The sequence below is a fragment of the Balaenoptera physalus genome (assembly GCF_965194825.1).
Source record: "Balaenoptera physalus genome assembly, chromosome: 20".
NCBI classification, from domain to species: Eukaryota; Metazoa; Chordata; class Mammalia; order Artiodactyla; family Balaenopteridae; genus Balaenoptera; species Balaenoptera physalus.
Genome location: NC_138901.1, coordinates 58,256,056 through 58,281,687, shown reverse-complemented (window position 1 = coordinate 58,281,687; position 25,632 = coordinate 58,256,056). Strand labels below are relative to the sequence as shown.

The 25,632-nt window shown below is 49.4% G+C and overlaps 1 protein-coding gene and 1 long non-coding RNA gene across 5 annotated transcripts in view; one reads left to right on the top strand and one right to left on the bottom strand.

Annotated features, from left to right (window-relative positions):
- Window positions 1-13,186, bottom strand: part of LOC309650283 — a 490,920-nt gene extending 477,734 nt beyond the window's left edge. The window contains exons 1-3 of the long non-coding RNA XR_014257498.1: window positions 13,107-13,186; window positions 8,356-8,547; window positions 4,215-7,843 (exon numbers count right to left, since the gene is read on the bottom strand). This is a non-coding gene — a long non-coding RNA (uncharacterized lncRNA). The remainder of the gene's footprint in view (window positions 1-4,214; window positions 7,844-8,355; window positions 8,548-13,106) is intronic.
- The window catches only part of GAS7 (growth arrest specific 7), a 204,925-nt gene continuing 192,410 nt past the window's right edge, over window positions 13,118-25,632 (top strand). Inside the window, exon 1 of one of the 4 annotated variants that reach the window (XM_082441417.1) lies at window positions 13,118-13,771. In XM_082441417.1, coding sequence (XP_082297543.1) covers window positions 13,589-13,771 — 183 coding nt within the window. In that variant the 5' untranslated portion in view covers window positions 13,118-13,588. The remainder of the gene's footprint in view (window positions 13,772-25,632) is intronic. The other 3 variants (XM_082441414.1, XM_082441416.1, XM_082441415.1) reach the window with 3 other exon arrangements.

Below are 25,632 nucleotides of genomic sequence, written 5' to 3'. Positions count from 1 at the left end.
TTCAAATGCTCGGAGAATCTCCATACCTAGGCTGAATCTGAGAGTCAGTAAGACTGGAGATGCTGGCTGCCATGATAAGAGAGCTTTAAAGAATAAAGTTGACAGAGTTACATCAAATCAAAAGAAAGCAGAGTTAAGATACAGAGAGGTCAGGACGCTGTTTGAGACCCTAGATCCAGCCATGCCTGAAGCTTCATATCCCTGCATCCTTCATTTATAGAAATCAATACCATACATTCTTCTTTTTGTTGTTGTTGTTGTTGTTGGATTTTCTGTTATTTACAATTAAAAGTGTCCTGATAAATTGAGACTGAGGCACGAGCTATACCTTTGTAGGAATAGTGCATGTACCTCTTCTAGAGAGGCACATTGCAAAAAGGCATACCTGCCTGCTCAGGCTGGGGTATGGCCAGCCTATCAGAGTTCAGCCTGGATTGCAATCCCCACTTGTCCCATATGCCTGGTGTCCTTGTGCAGGGATTAAGTTGCACAATATGCTCGATAGTCCCATGACTCAGAAAGGATTTTCTCCTTGTTGTAGCCAGCCTCCAAGAGGGCCTCCGGTGAGCCTCCCCTCCTGGTATTCATGCCCTTGTATAATCCCTCCCAGCCCCACGTAGGGCTGTGTAACCCGTAAGATAGTGTAGAAATAAGATGAATAACTTCTGAAGCTAGATCACAAAAATTACTGCGGCTCTGTCTTCCTGGCTCTTGGATCACTCCCTCTGGGGGAAGCCAGCTGCCATGTCATGAAGACACTCAAGCAGCCCTTTGGAGAGGCTCCACGGGTTGAGAACGGAGGCCTCCTGCCAACGGCCACCACCAGCTCATCAACCACGTGAGTGAGTCATCTTGGAAGTTAGTCCTCCAGCCTCAGTCAGGCCTTCAGATGATGCAGCCCCTGCTGGTATCCTTTTTTTTTTTTTTTTTTGCCACACCACACAGCTTGTGGGATCTTAGCTCCCCGACCAGGGATTGAACTTAGGTCCACGGCAGTGAAAGCCCAAGTCTTAACCACTGGACCGCCAGGGAATTTCCCCTGCTAGTATCTTGACTGCAACCTCATGAGCGACCCCAAGCTAGAAGCACCCGGTCAGCTGCTCCCGAATTCCTGACCCACAGAAACTGTGAGGTAATAGATATTCATCATTGTTTTAAGATGCTACATTTTGCAGGAATTGGTCCAGCACCATAGGTAACTAGTGCACACTTCTTTTATCAGTCTTCTCTTCCCCAGTCCATCTCTGCTTCCTGCCTAAATTCCCTGGTTTCTTCACCAGGTTACCCACCCCTGCTCCATGCAGCCCTTCAGTCTCATCCTCTTTCTTCAGTTGCGGTTTTCTCTCTAAGGGTCACCCTTCGATGCAGCCCCCACGCCCCCCCCTCCTCTCCCTCCATCCATCTCTGCCTTCCTCCTCCACCTGAAGAAACGGCTCTTTCTCCTTCCGACATCCCCACTCATTTTCCTCTTGACAAACATCCTGACAGCGGTTACGGTTGACAACCCTTGCTCTAAGAAAGTAGATGTCTTCATATATCCCAATAGACCGGGAAACCTGGGGTTTTGTTTTGAGGCTGCTGTCCCCTCCCTCGTTGCCCCATCTTCCCAAAGCACAGAGGGCAAAAATCTCCCACATCCCATTCCTGTGGAGAAGTCCAGGCAGCCTGAAAAGCCCTGTGAATTCTAATTTTTCACAGGGCTTTTACAGTGGCAGAAGGGGCTAGGGAGCAGTATGCCATGATCGCCATGGCAACACGCTCCCTGGTGGGGCCTGGGCTGCACTCCCAGTCAGGGGAAGCAGCTCCCAAGTGTGTCTGTCACTGTGGGCATCAGAAGGCGAGCTGCCCGGGAAATAGAAGGGGCTGAGGCCGCAAGGCTTAGCGGCTCTCCCATCTCAAGAGGCAGACAGCCAGGTGACAAAGCCAGCAAGTCCGGCACTAGACGAACAGGTAAGCTTGACCCAGGCCCTAACCGGAGCCCCACGTAGCCAGGTCTCTGTCCTCCCTGCACTATCTTTACTCCCTGATGATGTGGTCAGTTCTGGGTTGCAGGCGACTCCTGCATCTGGAAATAAAGGTCAGCAAAGTCCATCATTCACCGTGTCAGTGGTTCCCAAACTTGGCTGTTCATTGGCATCCCCTGGAGGTCTTTACAAAATGCTGATGCCTGGTTCCCAGATACTGACTTACTGGGTATGAAGTGCAGCCTGGCCATCAGGATATTTTAGATCTCCAGGTGAATCTAATATACAGCAAAGGGTGGGAAGCCTTGCACTAAGCCAAGGGTCTCAGCCAGGTCTGTGCATGAGAACCTCCAGGGAACTTAAGCATGCACACACCCCAGACCTCAGTGATGAACGTCTCCGTAGTTAATCCCAGGTATTGGAATTTGTCACAAGTTCCCAGTGATTCCAGCGAACTGTTGGCGTTTCATATCATGAATCCAGCATAACATCAGGCAAAACTTTGTAGAGTGGAGGGTCAACAAGGAATGTGGGAGGAACGGGATGGATTGGAGATTTCTGTGGGCCTCACATTACCTCTTGGGGGTAGGTCTGGATGGGGGATGTGGCACTGAAACTGTGAAGTTAAGATTGCTATTTGTATAGACCAAAGATGATCTGGCATTGTTGTTTTTGTGTGGTTCAATCTAATACCAACTCACTAGGAGACAACTGTTTCCAGAGGCTTCTGTAGGGAGGCAGGCATGGTGGGGGCCTAGAGTTCAGTCAGAGTTCAAGGTTCCAAGTAGCTCTACAGGGTTATCTGCATGTGACATACATGCAAGTTTAGCACCGGCTGGAGTTATCTTCCCAATGTTAATTCTTGATCCTATCCCACGACCCGCATAGACCCAGATTCGCCTTCTCATCAGCCATTTGCTCAGAGCTTCAAGGCTTGATGCTCCTCTCAGGAGGTTAACAGGTTCAGCCCCTATAAGGAGAGCGTTGCTGGAAGGCAGGACTCAGCATGGGCTAAAGTGTCCAGATCCCCTACCTAACCTGGTGAAGGGCCACAGGTACAAAATCTCTGTTCATTATCCCCTTGCTTATTATGAGTATTTAATTTTTTACTGTTTTTTTTTTAGCTTTAGTTTATATGTCATGTGTGCCCATTGTAAATAATGAAACAATGCCAAGATTTATAAAGAAAGGATCATCTCTGCCCACCCTCCCCTCCATTCCCACCGCCTTTTCCCGCAAGTGACCAAGGCTAACAGCCACTTCACTTAATTTTTGTTAGGAAGTGAGTTGTTCCACATAAATGATTTGTCCAGGAATCAAAACTGTCCCTTTTTTCAAACCCTCCTACACTGTTGGTGAGAATGTAAATTGGTGTAGCTACTATGGAAAACAGTGTGGACGTTCCTCAAAAAACTAAAAAGAGTTACCATATGATCCAGCAATCCCACTCCGGGGTGTATACCCGGAAAAGACAAAAACTCTAATTTGAAAAGATACATGCACCCCAATATTCACAGCAGCACTATTGACAGTAGCCAAGACATGGAAGCAACCTAAGTGTCCATCAATGGATGAATGGATAAAGAAGATGTGGTATACATATTCAATGGAATACTACTCAGCCATAAAAAAGAATGAAATATTGCCATTTGCAGCAACATGGATGGACCTAGAGATTATCATACTAAGTGAAGTAAGTTAAACAGAAAAAGACAAATATTATATGATATCACTTATGTGTGGAATCTAAAAAAATAATACCAATGAACTTATTTACAAAACAGAAACAGACTCTCAGACATAGAAAACAAACTTATGGTTACCAAAGGGGAAAGGGGAGAGGGAGGGAATAATCAGGAATATGGGATGAACAGATACACACTACTATATAAAAAATAAACAACAAAGATTTATTGTATAGCACAGGGAACTATATTCGATATCTTGTAATAACCTATAATGGAAAAGAATCTGAAAATCTGAATCACTTTGCTGTACACCTGAAACATTGTAAATCAACTATACTTCAGTTTAAAGAAAAACCCTGTCCCTTTTACTTGCAAACACTTGAAATAACTTGAGATAGTTTAAGCACTGTGGATGACGGTTGCCATAGATTGAATGTGCCCACCCCCCCCAAATTCATATGTTGGAAACTACCCCTAGCGTGATGGTGTCAGGAGGTGGAGCCTTTGGGAGGTGAGTAGGTCATGAGGATGGAGCCCTCATGAATGGGATTAGTGCACTTACCAGAAAGACCCCACAGAGCTGCCTTGTCCCTTCTGCCCTGTGAGGACACAGTGAGAAGACAGCCGTCTATGGACAAAGAAGCGGGTCCTCACCAGACACTGCATCTGCTGACGCCTTGATCTTGGACCTTGGCCTCCAGCACTGTGAGAAATACATTTCTGATTGTAAGCCACACAGCCTAGGGTATTCTGTTATAGCAGCCGAAATAGACTAAGATAAAGATCATTCCGAAAAGTATTACACAGTGCCTTGACTTTGGAAATGGAAGGGCTCAGGGTCATTGTCACTCTTACAAAACTTTATATTGGAGAATGTTTTATAGTTCACCAGCCACCTTTCAATGCATTGCCTACTTTGGTTTTCCCAACGGGACTGTAGGATAAGCAGACACCTTTTTTCCTGTAGGATAAGGCAGACACAGACGAGGAAACTGAGGCTCTGGCTAGAAGAGCAGAGCCTGGGCTACCATCCCCATCACTTGCTTTTCAAGCTCAGTTCAGGACCTGCTTACTCAGCTCTGCCCCCGCTGTCTGTGCTGCACTGTGTGTTAATGAACATCCGTCACCAGCATCTTAGAAACACCTCTGGGCTAAGGCACTTTTTATTTTCTTGAGTCTTTTTTAGTGATTCTCCCAGATCCCTCTCCCCGCCAGTGTCGACTGTCACCTGGCACTTCCTCCTGCTGTCAAGATACTTGTCCCATATACTATGGACTGAAAAGCTAGCGAAGGAAAATTAGTTTCTTAGAATTGTTTGGAAACGGTGTGAATATGCTCTCACTGAGATTCTGAAGGACTTTCCTAAGAGTTAGGTATATGGAAGAGGCTCGGGGACTATACCTCCTTGTTTATTATGGAACTTTTCAAACTTATAAAAAAGGAGAGAATAGAATAATGACACCCCACCCCCACCCCCGTTGAAGCAGCCCGCCTTCTACAATTAACATGGTACATGCATTTCTTGCCTTGTTTGTTCAAAATTCCATTTTGCTCAGTTCTTTTTGAATTCTGGATTCCTGAAGTATCTGGATATTCCTGTACCATTATTATCACTTTGAATACCCAGAGAGGAGGGCCCCTGTCACGCACCCTTTCATTTCTTAGCTGTCACTCAAGATGCTGGCATGGGCAGGTCTGAAGGGCAGCTTGCTACAAGGTTCTCAGGAAGCACCTTGAGTCCTGCCCCATCTCCCGGCTGCACCCAGGGTCCTCACAGAGTAGTTCACGCTTCTCAGGCTCTGACCTCCAGGTGATCACAGGAGAGCATTTGCTGACTGGGAAATCCTGCTGGGGAAGTCAGGAGGAATGTAAACCTGTGTTCTGTTTCCTCCCCAAGGTTGTTCTGGAAGACTCTGGAAGGAATTTTTATTAGTCTAGAGAGCAAATAAGCATGAATTCCACCCGCTTATGACACCAAGCCTAAAAGTTTCCACACACCACTCTCTGCCTTCTCAAATCCCAGATTTGGGTAGAGTCTCTTCCAGTCTGAACCCAGCCCAGGGCACACTCGCTAGAGGTGGACTCTTGACCGAATACGTTCACCAGATGGCCTCCTGTGAGCCAGTCCTTCCCATCATCTCCCGAAACAGGTATCGCCACCCACCCCATTCCCCACTCCCGCCTTCTGCAGATGAGGAAACGGAGTTTCTGGGAGGTGAAGTCATTTGTCCCAGCCATGTAATTAGTAAGCAAAAAACTTGGGACTCGGATGAGCCTAATAATTATAGTCATTGAAGAGACTGTTCCTTTTCTGTTGTGACTAATTCCGAATTTATTTTTAGTCTTCAAAAGAATGGAGATTCGTGGTGGGGTTTTGTTCTGAGCCAGAAACGTGCTATTCCTGACAGTTTTCCCAGGCCAGCCCCCTCTCCCACGAGGAAACCAACAACCAGCAGGGAGGTCATCCGTGTGCATTTTTTCAGAGCTCAAGATTCCCCAGGGATTTGTGTCCGCCTAAGCGACTTTGGAGAACTATTTTCACACCTTGATAAGAGGGACAGCACCTCCAAATGAAAACCCCAGCCTCAGCCACGCTGCTGGGGAAAAGGAATTAGGGTCTAGCTTGTCTTTGGGGTAACAGAAGCAGGCTGGATGGTAATCAAAAGCCCATCGTGTGTGTGTGTGTGTGTGTGTGTGTGTGTGTGTGTGTGTGTGTGTGTGTGTGTGTACTTCAAAGACAGCAGAGACCAGGAGGGGCAGCAGTTCTCAGAAACCTCTCAAATTTCTTTTCTGAGCTTCCAGAGAGCCCAGCCCACGTTGGGTGGATTTTTCCAGGCTTCACATATGTTAATAGCTGCCATCAAGTTAGAGGTGGGTCTTGGCCCTGGAGGCTTGCTGTCTCTTTAATGTGGCTTTGCCTCTCTCTGCTGGGCTCCTCGGTGGATATTTTGTTGTTATTTACTCCCAAAGGGGAATATCACTTCCTTACTTCCAGCTGCCGCCAGGGTCCTGTTGGAATGGGGCAGACACTCCTTTGCCACCCACCTGCCAAGGACCGATGTAAAGATGGACTTCTTCTATTTCTAAATGTTATTTTTGGTCCCACAACTGACGATTTCTCTGTGGCCTTTCTTTTCTTCTCTCCTCCCCTTTCTCTTTTCTTCTCTTCATGCTTCTTTTGCAAATGAATTTCACCAGGGAAGCGGGGTCTGGCCAGAGTCGGCTCTGCCTTCAGAGCCTGGTGGGTGGGTGCGTGTGGGTGGTGGATGGAGTGGGGGAAAGCAGGGCTGTCTTTTCTCTTCTGTCCTCCCTCCCTGGTCTCTCTCCCCCTCCCCTTCTCGCTTCTATCCCATCCCTTTTCTCTTATTCTATAGCCTCCGTCTCTCCCATTCCCCACAATGGCTTCCTCTCCTCGTTTATCTGTGACGTCTCTGCCTTCCATTTTCTGCCTGCCTCTGGCTCCGCTTCTGCTTCCCTCGACATCTTTTTAATTGGTGGTGCCTGGCCAAATAGGATGCAAATGCAAACGCTTCCGACTTATAAATTATAACGTTCTCCAGTGGTACAAAGAATACCTGAAAATGTCTGGCAACCTTAGTGTTAAGGATGGTGTTTCTCAAACTATGGTGTAAGGATTCCGGTAGAATAATACAGAGGTTTTATTAAAAACACAGATTTCTGGGTCCCATCATAGACCCAGTAAATCAGAATCTCCAGAAATAGGCATCATTTTTAACATGCTCCTCCATGATTCTTTTCTTTCTTTCTTTCTTTTTTTTTTTGGTGGGATCTTTCCTTGTGGCATGCAGGATCTTAGTTCCCTGACCAGGGATCAAAACCGGGCCCCCTGCATTGGGAGTGCAGAGTCTTACCCACTGGACCACCAGGGAAGTCCCCTTCGTGATTCTTACACACACTGAAGTTTCAGAATCTCTGGCTGCACCTCTGGCTCAGACTCCGCATGGGAGAAGTGGGGTGAGGATGGATGGAGCTTTGAATGCTTTCTCTTCCTTGTAGGCCCAATGCCAGGTTTTTCCCAGACTCCAAGAGAACTGGACCCATTTATTTTTTTTCCAAAGTCATGATTCCAAAATGCTTATTTTCAGTACACTAACTTTCTTTTCCTTCCCAGTGTCTTCTTAAAGCTGATTCTCAAGATCACCGATTCCCAAGAAATGCACAAAACATCCACTACAATGCAGGAAGACAATGTTAGAACCTCTAATTGCGTATAATATATATTTTAATATAACTTTTAAAATTTTAATCTTGTGTATTATAAGACACTTATTAGTTTAGTGGTTCATGTATTTAATTTATAAGTAATAGAAATACATATATTTGGGAGTTTTACTGATAGAGGTGCACAGTCAATAAAGTTTGGAGAACATCGCTCTAGAATCAAGATACTGTATATTCTTTGAGGTCAGGGACTAGATTATTTTCTTTAACAAACTGTACTGAAGCATAGCATCCATACAGAAAAGTGCACAAGTAAGTATACAGCCTGGAGAACAGCCCCGTGTAACTCACACCCAGATCAAAAAGTAGATTATTACCAGGATCCCAGATCCCCGCCCTCAATACCCTTCCCTCAAATAACGACTCTCCTGACTTCTAGGAATTTCATATAAGTGGAATCATGCTATATGTACTCTTTAGTGGCTTTTTTGGCCAACATTACATCTGTGGGATTCACTTACCTGTAGCAATAGTTTGTTCATTCTCAAAGTGTAAAGTTTTCCATTGTATAACTACGTCATCATTTTATCCACTCTACTGTAGATGGACACTGGGTTGTTTTCAGTTTGGGGCTCGTATGAATAGTGCTGCTATGCACGTTGTATATGTCTTTCCATGAACATATGAACACATCTCTTCAGTTGGCTCTACACCTAGGAGGGAAATGGATGAGTCATAAAGGAGGCTCCCTGCGCTCTGCTAAGTATCGCGTTTTCCGAAGGGCTCCTCTCAGCGGTGCATGAGCGCCCCATGGGCCTCAGAGCCTCCTAATACCTGGTATTTTCTATTTCGTTTTTATATTTACCGCCTGGTGAGTGTATATTGTTACTTCCTTTTGATTTTGATTTGCTTTTCTTTGATGATTAATGAAGTTGAGCACCTTTTAATGTTATTGGCCATTTGGATGTCTCCTTTTATGAAACGCCTGTTCAAGTCTTTTTCCTTTCCTCTATTGCGTCATCCATCTTTTTCTTCTTGATTGATAGGAATTCTTTATATATGCTCCATACTTATCTCTCTGTCCCAGGCCCAACACACTGTCCATTTGATAGCACGGGCTTAATAGCTCTTCAGGTTGTTGCTGAATAAACTGGCACATGGGCATGGAAGAGCATCCTTGTTTTGTTTTTTTTAATTTTAAAAATATTTATTTTATTTATTTATTATTTATTTTGGCTGCTCCGGGTCTTAGTTGCGGCATGCAGACTTCTTAGCTGCGGCATGCATGCGGGATCTAGTTCCCCGACCAGGGATCGAACCCGGGTCCCCTGCATTGGGAACACGGAGTCCTGCCCACTGGACCACCAGGGAAGTCCCAGGGCATCCTTGTTGAATGAATGAGGCCTTTGCATATTTTTGTTTATTTTTTGGTTTATGTTAGCAGCTTTACTGAAGTATGATTTACATACCAAAAAATTTACTTGTTTTAAGTGTACAATTCAATGATTTCTGGAACTGTGCAGAACCATTAGCACAGCCCAGTTTTAGACCATTGTCATCACCCCAGAAAGAAACCTCCTGCCCCTTTGCTTACTCCCTATTCCCACTTCCATCCGCAGGCAACTGCTAACCTCTTTATTGTCTCTATAGATTTGCCCTTTCTGGACATTTTATATAAATGCAATCACACAATACTGGCTTCTTCCACTTGGCATGGTGGACGTCTTTGAGGTGCATCCGAGTGGTAGCCTGTATCAGTACCCCATTCCTTTTTGTGGCTGAGTGAGTAGTCCATCGTATGGGTATACCACATCTTCTCTATTCATCAGTTGATGGGCATTTGGATTATTTCCACTGTTTGGCTCTTAGAAATAGCGCTGCTGTGGATATGCACTGCAAGTTTTTGTGTGGTTATTTGTCTTCATTTCTCTTACGTAGATACCTAGGACTAGCGCTGGGTCATACGGTAAATTTATGTTTAATTTTTTAAGAAATTGAAGTCCTTGTATTTCTCTGCCATCCATAGGCTGCTGGTGCAAGGGCATATGAGACTGTCTCAAGTAGAAAAGAAATATCTGCCAGCACACAGTTATCAAGTGCAGTGTTGAGAGAAAGCTAAGAAAAAGGGAGTAAAGCCTGACCTTGGGAGTTTACAGTCTAATCCAGATGTTCTAACACATGTGTTTATAGAGTAACTTGGCAATATGGAAAATCTGAATCTGCACAAAGGTCCAAACTATCTGTGCAAAACGAATTGAGGAAGTACTGAATGCCTACTTTTTGCAATCTTAGGCTTTAGGAGGGATAGACGGAAATTTAAAACAAACATGTTATCCCTCCCCTGAGTTACTAAGCATCTAATCAGTAATATAAGACTTAGTTATCAAAGAAGTTAAATAATTAGAGATTTAAATACAAGTTCAAGATAATAACAGAAGATGTGGGGGGTGAGGGTGGGGGGAGGAAGGCAAGGAGGAAAACAGATAAGGGAGAAACTCATCTTTCCTTCAAGATCTTGTGAGAAAACAGAAACCCAGAGTGTGTTCCTTTAAAATTTTTGGCATTCCAAAGATGTAAGGGTTTCCACTTCTATTACTGCCCTGGAAATCTTAGTTCAAAATGAAGTGTTGGATAATAAATAACCAGGACCATTGGGCTAGGTAGATAATAATGACTGCTAATATTTGAGTACTTAATGTGCCAGCCATTGCTCTAAACAGTTTACATGTTTACTCATTCAATCCTCTTAATAACTCTACGATAGAAATACTACTATCATCTTCTAATGACGAGGAAAATGAGGCTCAAAGAGGTTAAGTACGTTGCCCAAGGGCACACATCTAGAAAATGGCAGAACTGAACTTTGGATACAGGGAGTCCAGAGCCTATACATTTAACCACCTCAAGTCCTGTAGTCCAGCTATTGGATTCAGTCTCCAATCACAGATGGGGAAATAGACCCAGAGGTGTCAGGGGATTTATCTGAGATCAGGGACAGAAGTTCTACTGCCTGCTAGTGCAGTCTTACTTCTATCAAGAGTGACATTGGGTATCACCAGAGAGCCCTTTAAGATGCTATTTGTGGATGAGCCACAGTGCATTTTCTGCCTCTGGCAGAGTGGACCAGAGAAAGCAGTGCTCCAGGTACAGTAAGCCAGGTCTGACCTCTGCTGTTGACCGGCCATATAATGGTGGGCAAGTCATGCCCTCTGAGCCCAGTTTTTCTACCTGTAAACTGGGGGCAGTAACCACACCAGCTCATAGGACTACAGGAATAAAATGAGAGAACTGAAGAAGTTGACAGCCATGATCAGTTTTGGTGCTGCAGAACTGTTTGGGGCCGGTCATTTGGAACTGAAGTGTATGGCATGCTGTGTCAGCTGAAATTTCACAAGTCCAGACTGGATCACAGGTTGTTTACAGGTACCCCAGAGGATTCTGGATTGCAGGAAGGCTCTGGACCAGCCATCCTAACTTGAACTGGGCCATATCATCAGATATGAAACCCGAGGTCAGCCTGCACATATGCCCCTGATATAGGGCATTTTAGTCCCGTTTAAGACTTTGATTAGGTCAGTTACTTTTTAAAATAAATAATTAATTTTTAATTTAATTTTATTTATTTTTGGCTGCGTTGGGTCTTCGTTGCTGTGCGCGGGCTTTCTCCAGCTTCTGTTGCGGTGTGCGGGTTTCTCATTGCGGTGGCTTCTCTTGTTGCGGAGCACGGGCTCTAGGTGTGCGGGCTTCAGTAGAGTTGTGGATCGCGGGCTCCAGAGCGCAGGCTCAGTAGTTGTGGCGCATGGGCTTAGCTGCTCCGCGGCATGTGGGATCTCCCCGGACTAGGGCTTGAACCCGTGTCCCCTGCATTGGCAGGCGGATTCTTAACCACTGCACCACCAGGGAAGCCCAGATCAGTTACTTTGAGTGACTGTTTTCTGTATCAAATTTTGCAGCTCTGCTTTAAGGGACTCTTAGTGGTGACCGTGGTCAAGAGTTTGTTTCCCCATGATTGTAGACAAGCAAGGGTTTGTGAATTTGCAATTGATGGAATATGATAAACAATCTGCATTTGTCAACTTGCCCATGGCCAGAGGCCAGGCTGAGGCTGCTAGGGCAGATGGCTTAAATGCAGAATCTGGCTCAACAGTGATTCTCAAAGCTCGGGTGGGCCTGGGCATGAGCATTTAACGTTACTCAGGTGACTCTAATGAGAACCACTGATTCAAAGTGTGGAAAGAGATCTTAAGGCTCTGGTAGCCCAGCTGAGCTGGTTTTGTAAAGGTTATCTACGGAAGCATAGTGAGAGATGAGGCTGGGGGAGGTATTGTGGAGGCCCTGAAATGCACAGGCTGAGAAGTCTAAGTTTAATGTGAAAGGTAATAGGGAGCCATGGAAGGTTACTGAGCAGGATGTAAGGGTAGGCAATTAGAAGTATGCAGAGAGATTAAAGGGTTCAGCTATTTACAGTTTAGGAAATGGAATTTAAGTTTTCCTATAGAGTAGGCGAACAAAGAAAGCTTTCTTTTACTTCCAGGCCATCAGTTCAAGGTCAGCTTCCTTCAGCACCCAGGTCCACTGGTACCAGCAGAGCAGGAGCTTGTCCCAAATGAATTTTGTAGGTACCCGGCACATTGCGTGGAACGTGGCAGCCTGCCACTAATGTCTGTTGACTGAGTAAATGAGTGTAGACTCCTCAGCCTGGCCCATCTCTATTTCAGGAGAGCTGGTACCCTGGGCCAGCCTCCCCTTTGCATGCACAAGCGATGGGGGCTGCTCCTCTCACCTTCCCCTCTTCTCCTTTTATCCGGAATGATCTCCTTCCAATTCTACCAAATCGGATTCCGACTCCGTCGCCTCCCCGCTCGGTCTCTCCGGTGTAACCCGCTGCCACCTGGCTTCCCGGCTCAGGCGCCCGGCTTCAAATCTGTCTCTCACCCATTGTCCAGTTTCCGGTGAGTCAAATTCAACCCCAGGTTCAACCCCTAGCGACGGCCACAAACACATTCCCTCACAGGCACCCCGGAGGAGGCGCCCGCCCACCTCCGCTCCGGCCACGAGGCCTACAAAACGCGTAGAGAGAGGCGTTTCTACCCCGCGGCTTTCGGTGGTGCGGGTGTGAGCCGGAAGACCCCTCCCCAGTGACCCGCCCGACCCCTCCCCAGTGACCCGCCCGCTCGGCTAGGGAGCGCCCGGCCCTCAGCGGGCGTGGCCGCCGCGGTCCAGCCCCCGCCCAGTCCCGCCCCCTCGCGCCGAGAGAGCCCCGGCAGGCTACCCGGCCGCCAGCCCCTTCTCCACGTCCGCCGCCACTCCCTCGCCGCGGAGCCGGGCCGAGGGGGATGCTCCGGGTCCCACCTCCGCGGGGAGCTGCGCATTTCCGCGCGCCAGGGCGGCCCCGGCTCTGGCCGGCCCTCGCGGCGGCCGCCCGCGTTCCGCGTCCCCGGGAAGTTGTCTCCGGAGCCCGCGGCGCCTGGGTCTCCTCCCCCTGAGCCCCGCCCCCCCACGGCCCGAGCTGGGAGCCGCGAGCCGCCCGGCCCGGGGGCGTTGCCGCTCGCTCCGAAGCCAGCAAGTCTCAGCTTCCCTGCGCGGGGCGCGCGTCCCCCGCCTAGCCGGGGACCCCCGCGCACCCCCGAGACGGCGCGCGCCCAGAGCGCGGGAGCCCGGAGCGCCGGGCGCCTGGGACCCCGCGGAGCCGCTGCCCAGACTGCGGGGCTCGGCAGGGATGCAGGCTGCGCTGTGAGCCCGGGCGCCAAGGCCATGTCCGGCACCCGCTGCCGGACCCTGTACCCCTTCTCCGGGGAGCGGCACGGCCAGGGGCTGCGCTTCGCCGCGGGCGAGCTCATCACGCTGCTGCAGATCCCGGACGGCGGCTGGTGGGAAGGCGAGAAGGAGGACGGGCTCCGCGGCTGGTTCCCGGCGAGCTACGTGCAGTTGCTGGAGGTAAGCGGCGAGGGCCGGGGCTGGGAGACCGGCGCGCTCGCATACCTGTTGCCCGCGCCCGGGGGGCCGGAGCCGCCCCTGCCCGAGGGGCGCCCCGGGGGCCGCCCATGCGCGCCCGACGCAGAGCCGCGCGCTCCTGGGGGCGGCGGAGGCGGCGGGCGCCTCTCCGGGCGTGGGCGGCGCGGGGCTCGCCCTCCGAGCGCTCCCCGTGCCGGGCCTCCCGAGCACATCGTGGCCGCCCTGAGGAAGCGAGAACTTGTTGCCAGTGTGAGTTCGGGAGCTGGCGGGCGCGTTCCGGCGGTGGCCGGGGCCGCAGGAGGGTTTCGGCGTCCGGCGGTCCAGGGAAGACGCACGGAGGATGGGGCTGGGAAAAGTGGCACCGCTTGGGCCCCAGAGCCCCGAGCCTGCCGGCCCGTGGACGGTCGTGCTGCGGCGGGTCAGATGCCTGGCCGCCTCCGGGCCGCCCACTTACTGGTCAGCTGAGCCTGGCTAGCCACCAACCCGAGCCCCATCAGCAGGCTTGATCCAGGGGTGCCGCAGCCCCCGGCCAGCGCCCCGTCCCCTGGCCCAGCCCCCCGAGGCCAGGGTTCAGAGCTTGGAAAGTGGCTTGTCCTGGGGTTCTGGCCTGGCCCCGGGCTTCACAGGACCTGCTGAGCCAAGTCGTCGGCTGGCTGTTTATTGTCTAGGTGACAGTTGGGAGGCCTCGATGTCCTCTCATCGCCGAGCTCATGGTCATAGCCTGAGTGGGATTCTGAGTTCCTCAGGTCCTTTGGTGGCGTGTGGGGTGGGCTTTTACAGGGTGTCCCTTTTAGTGACAGGCTGCCCGACCCCAAGATTGTTGTGAAGCCTGTGAGTAGACGGAAGTATTCTGGCAAAACTGTCCAAATCATAGAGACTGAACTGATTAATAATTTACCCTCCCCCCCACCTACTTCACAAAGAACAAAGTAGCAAATTTTGACTGAAAATGCTCTGTGCGACTCAAAAAAGACAGAAAGAAAGCTAGGTAGCGGGGAAACGGTTATGGGTGAGTTTGCCTGAGAAATATCGTGTGGAAACTTTATCAAAATAGAGCCTGGCCTCTTAGAGGTACGTGATGTTTCTTTCAGGTCCAGAGAACAAAATCCCGCCTACGTGGGCTAGTAGTATTTGAGCAAAGTTGAGGCTGCAAGGAGCCTTCCTGGGCTGTCAGCTGAGCCTATTCGGGCACCTTCGTGGTTCTGCCATTTGGGAGCCTGGCTGCCTAGGAGAGGTTCAGGTGTTCCTCAGCTTTCCTAGTTCCCTTCCTGAGATTCAGGTGTGGACGAAAGCAAGTGAATTGCTTCTTAGGAAGACCCGGAGCCTCCTTGTTTCTAGCCCAGCAGCCCTGGCAGAGAGTCCTGTTGTGGAGCCCTCTGGTGGCCACGCTTTTCCAGGAAACACTGATGTGGAAATTTGGCTGTTGGATGTCTGGGGAGGAGTGTCCCTGGCTGGACTCAGCCAGCTGTGTGTTGGGTGGGGGTGCGTCTGGTGGGTCTGTCGGCTGTGTTAGCAAGAGCGAAGTGTCTTTGCTTTTTCTTCCCGGGAGGACAGAGAGGGTGAATCACACCACCCAGGGGACAAGCAGAGTGACCAGCTAGGACAGCTGTGGGCGTGTCGGTCACAGTTCGTGGCATGTACGTTGCCGAAGGTGCTCTCAGACAAGTACCCGCCTGTGTGAGTAGTACCCCTAGAGGGGCTTACGTTTGTTAAGCACCTACGAGGCACCAGGCATGGTCCATGCAGCGTCACCAATTCCCCAGACAGCCCTGGGAAGGGGGAGGCACTCTCCCCATTTTACAGGCAGGCAAACTGAATAGGAGACAGGTGAAGGCAGTTGGCCAGGGAGTAAGGCTTGCGTAGTTGGTTAGCAGCTCAGCTGGCTGAATGCTACCCTCTGTGCCTATGTCTCTTTTAAACCCAATATCCTTGGCCCAGCTGTACCAGAAGGCAAGTAAAGAAAGGGTCTGGATCCCTGTGGGAAAGGGCCAGTGCAGCTCCTGAGGTCCGCCTGCCAGTGACCGCATCCATGAGGGAGGCAGGGCTGCTGGGGCTCCAGTGAGGGCAGCTGCTCCTTCCTACCTGGAGCATGTCTCCTGCGAAGCCTGGAGTTTGATTTCGCTCAGAGCCAGCTGGTTTCCCCACAGGTGGAGACAGGAGTGGGCCTGAGCCCTGCGACTCTTTTCAGGGCCAAAGCAGACGCAGCTTCCACAGGGAGGATCGTAGATCAGGCCCTTTTGTCTCTGGGAACCTCTTCCCTGAGCAGGCTGGATCTCAAGGCTGAGGCTGGGGAGGGGTGGAGGAGATGCAGGTAGGGTCCCTTGGAATGGGGTGACTCCCCAAAGACAGGCTGAGTTAGGGGAGAATGCAGAACTCCTGAGGGGGTTGCCAGTGGTGGACTGGCCAGCATATGGCACTGGAGGAGTGCCAACCAGGTGTTAGTGCAGAAGCCAGGAGGCCAGAGAAGGGCCCACTTACTAGAGGTGGTAAGCCTCTGCTAGTGGGCGCCTGGCACTGAGCTTGCTGGGGGCATGGAGTTCAGAAGGCCAGGGGAGCTGTCGCAGATACAAGTACAGACAGAAAGGGCTACCCCAGACTCCTGCGGCAGGAGTGGGATGGCGGGTGCACCGCTGAGAATGGCACTGCCAGCATAACCCCCACCCCCGTGCACCGTTTGCTCTCTGGCAGAAAAAGTGATGTCAGGAAACCCCATCTTGGCAAGAGTGTGCTAATGATTGAGGGCAGTGTGTGCAAAATGCACACGCCCCGAGGATTTCCTCCTTGTTCATATGAAAAAAGGGGAACTGAGAGGCCCTGGTTTGCAGGAAGCATACCCCGTGGAGGGGAGTTGGGAGCTAACTGAGAGGGCCCAGAGATCCACCCTGGTGGCCAGCCAGCCCCTGCGGAGAGGTCAGTTTGGTGGAGGTTCTGGTCCTGGTTCCTGGGGAAATCTCTTTGGTCAAGACCCTAAGGAAATGGGGGGACAGGGCAGAACATACTTGGCTTGCAGAGGGCGGCCTCCAGGAAAACCTCTGCCAAGCAGAGCTGGGGGGAGCCCTGGTGGGCAAGGACTGGCCACAAGGATCATGCTATTCAGTGAGTGGGGCAGCCTTCCAGAGGGTGCCAGGAGGAGGGGAGCCAGCTCCCCCCAGAGAAGGGAGGAGGCCTCACGGGTAAGACCCACAGCTGCCCAGGAGTTATCAAGGCCCTTAGATAAAAGCAGCCAGAAACATCTTTCTTGAGGGTCTGTTCAGCCATGAAGAGGTCAAGGATCTGAGAGAGAGACATGGACTAGAAGGAAATGAGGTGATGCTCTTCCCTCGAATGGAGAGAAGAAATGAGGGGTCTGGAAGATACTGTAAGGCGTCTGCAAAAACCACCAGAGCTTTGGGGAAATGATTCTGCAGGGTAATAAGATTGGAATGCATACACAACAGAGCTTTCCTTGACGGAGGTGCTGTTCTCAGAATCCACGAGCTGGCTGCAAGGTCACTTGCAAGGTACTCAGGTACTAACAGAATATGACGCTGCCAGCTGAACTAGTCAGCCGCAGAGGGTCACACTTGCACCTCCTTCTCTTCACCTTCTGTTTTCCCATTGTGGGTTCAGGTGATCGTGCTGCAGGAGTTTACAAGGTGTGGCTGGGGCAGAGAGATGCGGGGCTGGGGAAGTGGGCTGTGCTGTGGATCATTGAGGGATAATGTTTTATCCATTGCTGTGTAACAAGCCACCCCAAAACTTAGTGTCACAAAACCACCATTTGTTATTATCTCACACATTTCTATGGGTTGACGGGGCTCAGCTGGGCGCTTCTTCTGCCAGTCTATCTTGGTGTCTCTCACGCATGTGCAGTTAGATGGTGGCCGCAGCTGGGGTCCTGGAGGCTCAGCTGGGCTGGAACCTCCAAAATGGTGTCTTCACTCACATGCCTGGTGCCTTCCGTATGGCCTTTCTCTCTGCCTGGTGTCATCCTCGGGTGCCTTTCTGCATGGCCTTTCTCTTCAGCAGGGCAGTTGGAGTGTTTAACATGCTGGCTTCTTAACACAAAAGTGCAAGTTGCCAGGTCTTCTTAAGGCTTAGGCTCAGAACTGGCGCACACTTCTGCCACATTCCGTGGGTAAAGTGAGTCACAGTGTGGGAGGGAGGTGCATACAGGTGTGTATACAGCGAGGCGAGGTTCATTGAGGGCTGTTTTGCAGACTAGCTACCTCAGAAGGGTAGGGAGAACACCCTGGGACAGGTGATCCATTAGAGAGGAAGCAGTGCCAGGCCAGACCGTTGAGAGAGCCTCGGGGGGGTAGAACGAACAGATTTGGCCATTCTGCTAGGAAATTCTCCATCGCCATCCTTGGAGGTTTTTGTTGTTGTTGTTGTTTGTTTTTGTTTTTAAAGACGCCAGGGATTTCTTTATAAAGGCCACACAATAAATGGTGCAGCTGATATTGAAACTAGATTTTCCTGTCCCTGAAGCCTGGGTCTGTCCCCTGGGCCACTGACAAACCAGCCCAGCATTTTCAGGTCGGGGCTATTTGGTGCTGGTTGTTAATGGACATGGTGCATTCGAGCTGCCTGACATCTAGTAGATGCTTGATACGTTACGCAAATTGATTTTAATACAGGGCCTTTCTTTCTGTTACGTGGAAATTACCTAAAATGGGTGTGACCTTGTTCCTCACACCCGTATTTTTTAAGGCGGTCGTCAGCTCTTTCACGAAAGGTATAATTAGGGCTGGTGGTTTGCGGAGCATGTAGCTGTGACCGAAAAGATTAAGGTGCTTTCTGCCGTCTTCATGAAGTCATCCTGCCCTTTGATTTGGGGGCTGTGGCCCGCGTTTGTGGCTCCTGTGCTGTGTGAAACTCTACCTTTGGCCCATACTCTGTCTGCCTCTGATCCGGAGGAGCGTTCCCCCCTCCGCACCGCTCTGTGCTGGTCCGGTCAACTGGCCACCCCTCAGGACTTCAAAGCAGTCGGCAGGGCTTGTTGGATTCCCTGGATTCGGGGCATCTTCACAAAAGTTCCCTTAGCAACAAGTCGGCAGGAATCCCTGACATCTGTGAACCACCACGTGAACCCCTGCGGTCCATTACCAGCTAGAAACATGAATGAGATGCTGACCCGCTTGTACTCATCCCAGCCTGAAAAAGCCCAGCTTTTATCTGACAGCCCGGTCGACCTCGTCTACGAGGACGGATGCTGGTCCCTACGTGGCTGGTGAAAGAAGAGGTTTGGTAAACCAGGAAGGCTTGGATACAAGTTAGGTGTCAGGATTTTTGTCGGGCCACTCCAGGGGACGGCGTTCTCCCAGCTTGCCCGCTTATTACTCCCAGCAGCCAGGCGGCACGTGGCAAGGTTTCTAACAGAATGTCAGCACGGGTCCCCCGGTCCTTAACTGCAAAATGAGTAGGTTCCGCTCTTTCCTACAGCGGCAAGGCTTCTGGGTGGTGTTTGTCCCCATGGAGAGAAGTAGAAATGGTGGCCAGCAGGTCGGCCTGGCTTGTCCTTTGGAGGACCAGAGCATGGGTGACATTGTGTAGGTTCAGTTGCGACAGGTGTGTGAATTGTGCCAGGTTCGTGTGGATTCCTCAGAGGACTGAGCCACCTCCTCCCTCCACATTTAGTGTCTCTCCTGTCTTCCATCTGGTAAAGATCTGTTTTGTTAGGTTAACTTCCCGGTTCACTGTATTCCCCCCGGTTCTTGAGCTGGTCTCCAGACTCAGTCCCCAGGGACTTACATGTCCAAACTAAACTCTTACTCTCTCACCTCCTTTCACTGCCTTCTCCCCGCACCCTCCAAACCCTTGTGCATGTCGCCACCATCTCTCTACCGTGTCACCTGACTCTGCCCCCCTCTTACCTTTTCTCTCCTGTTCATTCGGGTGGCAAGCCTGGTCTGTTCTCCCTTAGAAACATTTCTCAAAGCCTTTTCTCCTTCTTCACTTGCATTGGCAAACTTTTTCTGTAAAGGGCCAGGAAACGTTTTAGGCTTTGCAGGCCAAGAGGCACACTCGAGTTATAGCTGCATCCCTGTGATGTATAGTGCGCTGCAGGCAGTAAGCCGTGAGAGCGCCCATATGGTCTCCGTCGCAGTGGCTCAGCTCTGCCCGCGGAGCACGAAACAGCTAGAGAGGAGCCCCAAGCCAACGGGTGTGGCTCAGTTCCGATAAAACTTTATTTATGGACACTGAGGTTTGAATTTGTGCCATGCAACATCCTTCTTCTCTCGCTCTGTTTTCACCCATTTACAGATGGGTAGGCCATTCTTAGCTTATGGGCTGTGTGTAGTTTGCCAGTCCCTGTTCAAAAGTTGATCATTCATTCAACAACCCCTAATAGAGTGCCGACCATGGGCTGTGAGCACTGCTGGAGGTGAAGCAGTGAAAGGCCTAGAAAAGACGCTTACCTTTTAGTTGGGGAGATGGTAAACTAGCAAAAACAAACAAACAAACAAACAAAAAATATATATATATGTATACTTTTAAAGTGGTATGGGGCCAATAAAACAGGGTACTGTGACAAATTAGGGGTGTGGGGTGCAGGAAGGGAGGGGTTCCAGAAACTGTCAGAGAAGGCTTCCCGAAGGAGGGTATGTGTGAGCAGAGACCTGAGTGACGTAGAGGAGCCAGCCGTGTGAGGATCTCGGGGGGCGTGTGGGTATTTGCACTACAGATGCAGATAACCCTGAAGAGGGGCGTATGTTTGATAGATTTGAGAGAACCAGAATATTCCAGAATGGTTAGAGAGCAGGGAGCAAGGACAAGAGAGGTTGGGATGTGACAGAGAGGGAGGCAGGTAAGTTGGGTAGTTGTCTCCCCCCCGCCTCCCATATATGTAACTTGATTTTTCTCTACGAACTTGTATTTTGAGTCGCTATCCTGCATGGCGGAAGAAATGAACTGTCAAATAATTTGAGGTTGCTTGCCTTTCCCCAGGTTTGCATTTATGGTCTGGGGGGCTTAACTGCAAGAAGCATCATTCCAGGGGCCCAGCTGTTCCTTGATGTCCTTTGGGCATCTGCTGAGCTGTGCTCCCCGCGTGGGTCTCTCTGTCTATCCATACTTTTGCCAGAGACAGTCTCCTGTCTGAAGGGTCCCTCCATCTGGAGCTCCCTCTCCTCCTTCTCAGCAGTTTTTGGGAGGACAAAATTGGAGTGTCATTCTCTGACACTGGCTGAAGCTTCTTTTGCCTCCACTGGTGTGTTGGTAAATGTTTAACAATCAGCTTTGGCGGATGGAGGGTGGGAGGTGGAGTGAGAGAAGTTCTGATTTGTCGCGTTTGCCAATTTCTGGGGTGTAAATACTCCTGCCATGGCTGATTTGAAGTTACCAGTGGCTTCTTTTAATTGAATACGTTTGACATGCCATCTTGTGTAAAGTTAAGGTATACAACGTGTTAATTTGATACATGTATATATTGTAATATGATAGCGATATTTAGCACCTCTGTCACATTCCCTGATTATCCTTTCTTTTTAGTGGTTGGTAGCTTTCAGTTTGATTGATGGGTTGGCGTGCTCTGATTTGTTTTGGAAAGCTCACCTGGGCTGTAGTGTGGAGGATGGATTTGAAGCGGGTAGGGAGGGAAGCAAGCAGATGAGATAGGAAGCTGGGAGCAGGCTAGTGGGAGTGGAGACGCTGAGAGAGAAGTGGATGGATTTGGAATGTATTTTGAGGGTTGAGTCAAAAGGACTTGCTGGTAGATTGACTGGGGCGGGTGAGGGGGCCTCACCTCTGCAGGTGAGTTGTGACGCACTCCCCCTGTGGTATTGTCCTCATCTGTGAATCGCCCATTCTGCCACCAGAGACCTCTTCCTTTAAAAAATGAGGTAAAAGGCAAATAAAAATAAAAAATTAATGTCCTTAATGTAAAAAAGTTAATGTCCTTAATGCAGAAAGTTATTTTTTAAAAAAAGCCAAAAAGGAACACATCAGTACAAGAATGGGCAATGAACTTGGATAGACACTTTATAATAAAAGATGCAAAATCATCAGCATATTCAGTCTCACTAGTAGTCAAAGAATTGCACACTTTTTAAAAAGGTAGCTTTAATGAAAAGTGTCAAAATAAAAAAAGAATGAGTATTGGCAAGGGTGTAGGAAAATTGCCCTGTGCTTCCTGGAGTGTAGTTTGGCAATATACCTTAAAACCTTAACAGCGTACGTGCCCTCTGACTCAACAATTCCACATCTAGAAATTTGGATTCAGAAAGCATCTGGTAGGTAAGCTGTAAGCCTCAGAATACCCATTGCAGCCTGTTGCTAATATAGCTCAATTGGCCACACCCTACCTGCCTACCAAGAGGAACTGGTTAAAATAAGATTCACCTGTTCTTCCCACAAGGCCAGCCATGCAAAAGGGGCTCAGCAGAATTTTAAGAATAAAACATTTTTGTCAGTGATGCTAAGTGTTTTCATGGAATTAGCATGGTTCAGATTTCACCTTATGACAAGGCAAAAAGAGATGGTGTTTCCAAGAATGAACTGCTTTTTAAGAGCAGAGACTGTGTCCCATGCATCCTTTTGTGCAAAGAACAGGTTGAAGGAATACTTGCCTGGCCCAGGGCCACGTTCTTTTAGATATCCTTAGTAACAGCAAATCTTTGTCTTTCGAGGGGTGAATTTGATTTTTTTGGAAACAGCCAAAATTCATTTGGAGCCACGTCTGGTGTGTCTGTATGTGTGACTGACTGTCTATCACCTTGTTGAGAAAAGGATGTAAAGCAGCTTACCAAAAAGCATACGGTATGGTAAGATAAAAGCATTAATATGTGGGGAAATCTGGGGAAAGGAGAAAATAAGATGATGGTTGGAGTGAAGTCTGAAGAGTGTAGAAGGTAACTGAGTTAAGTAATGCTGTTTGGGATTTAAAAAGAGGTCCTATCCTCAAGTCATGTTGTGTTTAAGCGGATCTCAGTGGGGGAGTAACAGAGATGCTCTGAAGATGGCAGTGTTGGGGGCTTACATGCTGTGTCAGTCAGGATGGGTTAGGAAATGCTGCCGTAACAAACAGCCCCCAAATCTCAGTGCTTAAAAACAACGTAGGTTTGCTTCTTCCTCATGCTGCAAGTCTGTTGCGAGTTGGTTTGGGGCTGCAAGACCGTCCAGGACCCAAGATGAGGGAGCAACCACTGTCTGTAATCTTGCTGCTGATCAACAGCACATGGTTCTTAAAGCGTCTTCCCAGAAGTGACACATAGCATTTGTGCTCAGATCTCATTGATGAAAGCCCAGCCACACCTAACTTCAAGTGGGTGGGGAAATGCAATCCTGCCATGTGCCCAGAAGGAGAGAAGGAGTGAGCTGAATGTATGTGGACAGCTCTGGTGACCGCCAGGTGTGTCCTGACTCAGGGGGATGCCCCGTTTCTGTTCCAGTTCAATCTCAGTATTTTATGGCCATGCCTAGAGTGGTGCTTCTCAAGCTGCTTTTGATGCCTCTAGAGCAAGTCTTCTGGATCTTGTTGGATGTGGATTCTGACTCAGTAGGTCTGGTGAGGCTTGGGACTGCATGTCTGACGAGCTCCCTAGGACTTAAGCCTCAGCAGGTGCCCATGGCTCCTGAGACCAGGATGAGCTCTTACTGTGCTTTCAAATCAGCTCCCCGTCCCTCAAGCTCTCCTGGAATCTAGCATGACGCTGGGCACACCAGTGATACTTGGCCTGATCCCAGACTTCCTGTGATTTTTTTTTTCTTTGCGGTAAATACATCTGTCGACGTTTGGTTCAACAAAAACAAATATTTATATTTGAGCACCTACTGTGTATGCCAGGCTCTCCGCAAGTCTCAGGGGATAAGTCAAGACCTGGAGCCAAGGTCTTCTCTGGAATGTGCCTCGGGGATGTGCCAGCCCCTCCAGGTGACTCTGGCAGGTGATTTCTCTCAGATACTTCAGTTTCACACTTGTTCTGTTGGAATGAAAGCCCTTCCAGACATTTTGCATCCATTGTTCTTTCTCAAATGCCTTAGTTCCTTTGCTCGTTCCATTTGCTCGTCAGATGCACAGAGAACTCCCGGATTAGTCAACAAAAAAAACTAATTAAGTTGTAAAAACTCTTTAGAGATGATATTTCAAAAATTCTACAGAAATGAGTCCTTGTCCTAATTTAATCATAACAGAGGCTCCTTATTTTAGCAGTGGTTCATGGAAGAGTGTCATTTGTTTTTGATTCACAATATAATGTAGAAATAGAAATAGGAAGTTGGAGACCACTGTTCTCATTTAGCAAGTGTTTTATTGATAAATAGCTACAAGCCTTTGTGGTGTTTGGAGTGAAAAATAAAACTCTGTTGAGTTTTGGATAATCAAGGACATACATCGCACAAAATCTACTAATCTGGTACTCAGTCTAATATTTTCGTATTATAAAGAAGGTCCTGGATGCCTGGGGCCTCCCGCTTGGTGTGGGCACATAGAATCTACCTGTACAACATTACCATCTAGGACGTTAAGGACAGCACTTCTCACATATTAAGGTGCATGCAAATCACATAGGGTTCTTGTTAAAATGCAGATTTGGATTCAGTGGGTGTGGGGTGGGGCCTGAGACTCTGCATTGTCTAACTAGCTCCCAGGTGACGCTGATACTGCTGGCCTCTGAGCCACAATTTGAGTAGGAAAGCATTTGAGTACCCTCAGGGGTTTCAGAGTGTGCAAGTCATGATTAAATTCTGGAATTAGACTGGGTTTAGTTTACTTTCTTTTTTCTTTTTCTTTTTTCTTCATGGATTATGTGAGGCTACACAGGGTCATGGAAGGAACACAGGTTTTGGAATTAGACCTCATTTTGAGCCTGTTTAATCCGAGAAGAGAGGTATGGAGATGGTAAAAAGGTAGGATGGGGGAGGGTGGTAGCTGGTGTTCCAGTTTGCCCAGAGGGGTCCCTTGATCACAGTTACGGGGTGAAGGTGGGGCACCGGCATGTTTTACCGTGGCCAGATGAGGAAGAGAGGTTGGGGGCTGAGTGGTGAGTGACGTGGGCAGGGTAGTAGGCCCAGGGTCTTGACTGCAGTATGAACTTGGTGGCAGAGAGAGAGCCCGGGGTGGTCTTGCCAGATACCAACTGTGTTAGGAAAAACATGCAGTGGGGCTGTGGCCACCACATCTCAAGGCAGTTTATCGGTTCCAAGGGGATGCTGGATGCATGGTGTGGTTTGGTTTGTGGGCTGGAACGTGAGCCCTGCAGCTACCACTGGTGTGAACTGCTCTGACCGTGTTCAGAGACGGGGGCAGAACCTCCCCCCCCCAGTCATGTGGGCCGCAGAGTGCAGGGCAAGAGTCTGGCAGCTCTGGGTTCAAATCCTGACTCAGCCCCTGCTGCCTGTGAGACCCTGGGCGAGTTGCAGAATCTTCCTGAGTTTCCTAGGGTTCCTGTGCGGGTAGCTGGCATCTTGTATGCACTCTGTTAGTGGAGTGTACGTCCCACATGTTCTAGGGATCGTGCCAGGTTGAATGCTGAGAGCTTCTGGCTAACTGGGCCTCCATTGATGGGGCGCTGCTGGCTGCGAGAAGCCTCTTTCCCTGGGCCCCTCTGAGGTCAAGTACAAGGCTGGCTCGTTGCGGTGCCGTGGTCAAGGCTTTCCGGACTTCCCTGGCCATCCAGTGGTTAAGACTCCGCGCTTCCAGTGCAAGGGGCATGGGTTCTATCCCTGGTTGGGGAACTAAAGATCCCACATGCCGTGCGGCACAGCCAAGAAAATTAAAAAAAAAAAAGGCTTTCTGACCCATGGGTACAGATCGCCTGAGCATCTTACTAAAGGCAGATTTGGATTCTGAGGGTCTGGGGTGAGGCCTGAGAGCCTGCATTTCTCAAAAGGTCTGACAAGGAGATGCTGCTGGTCTTGGGCCC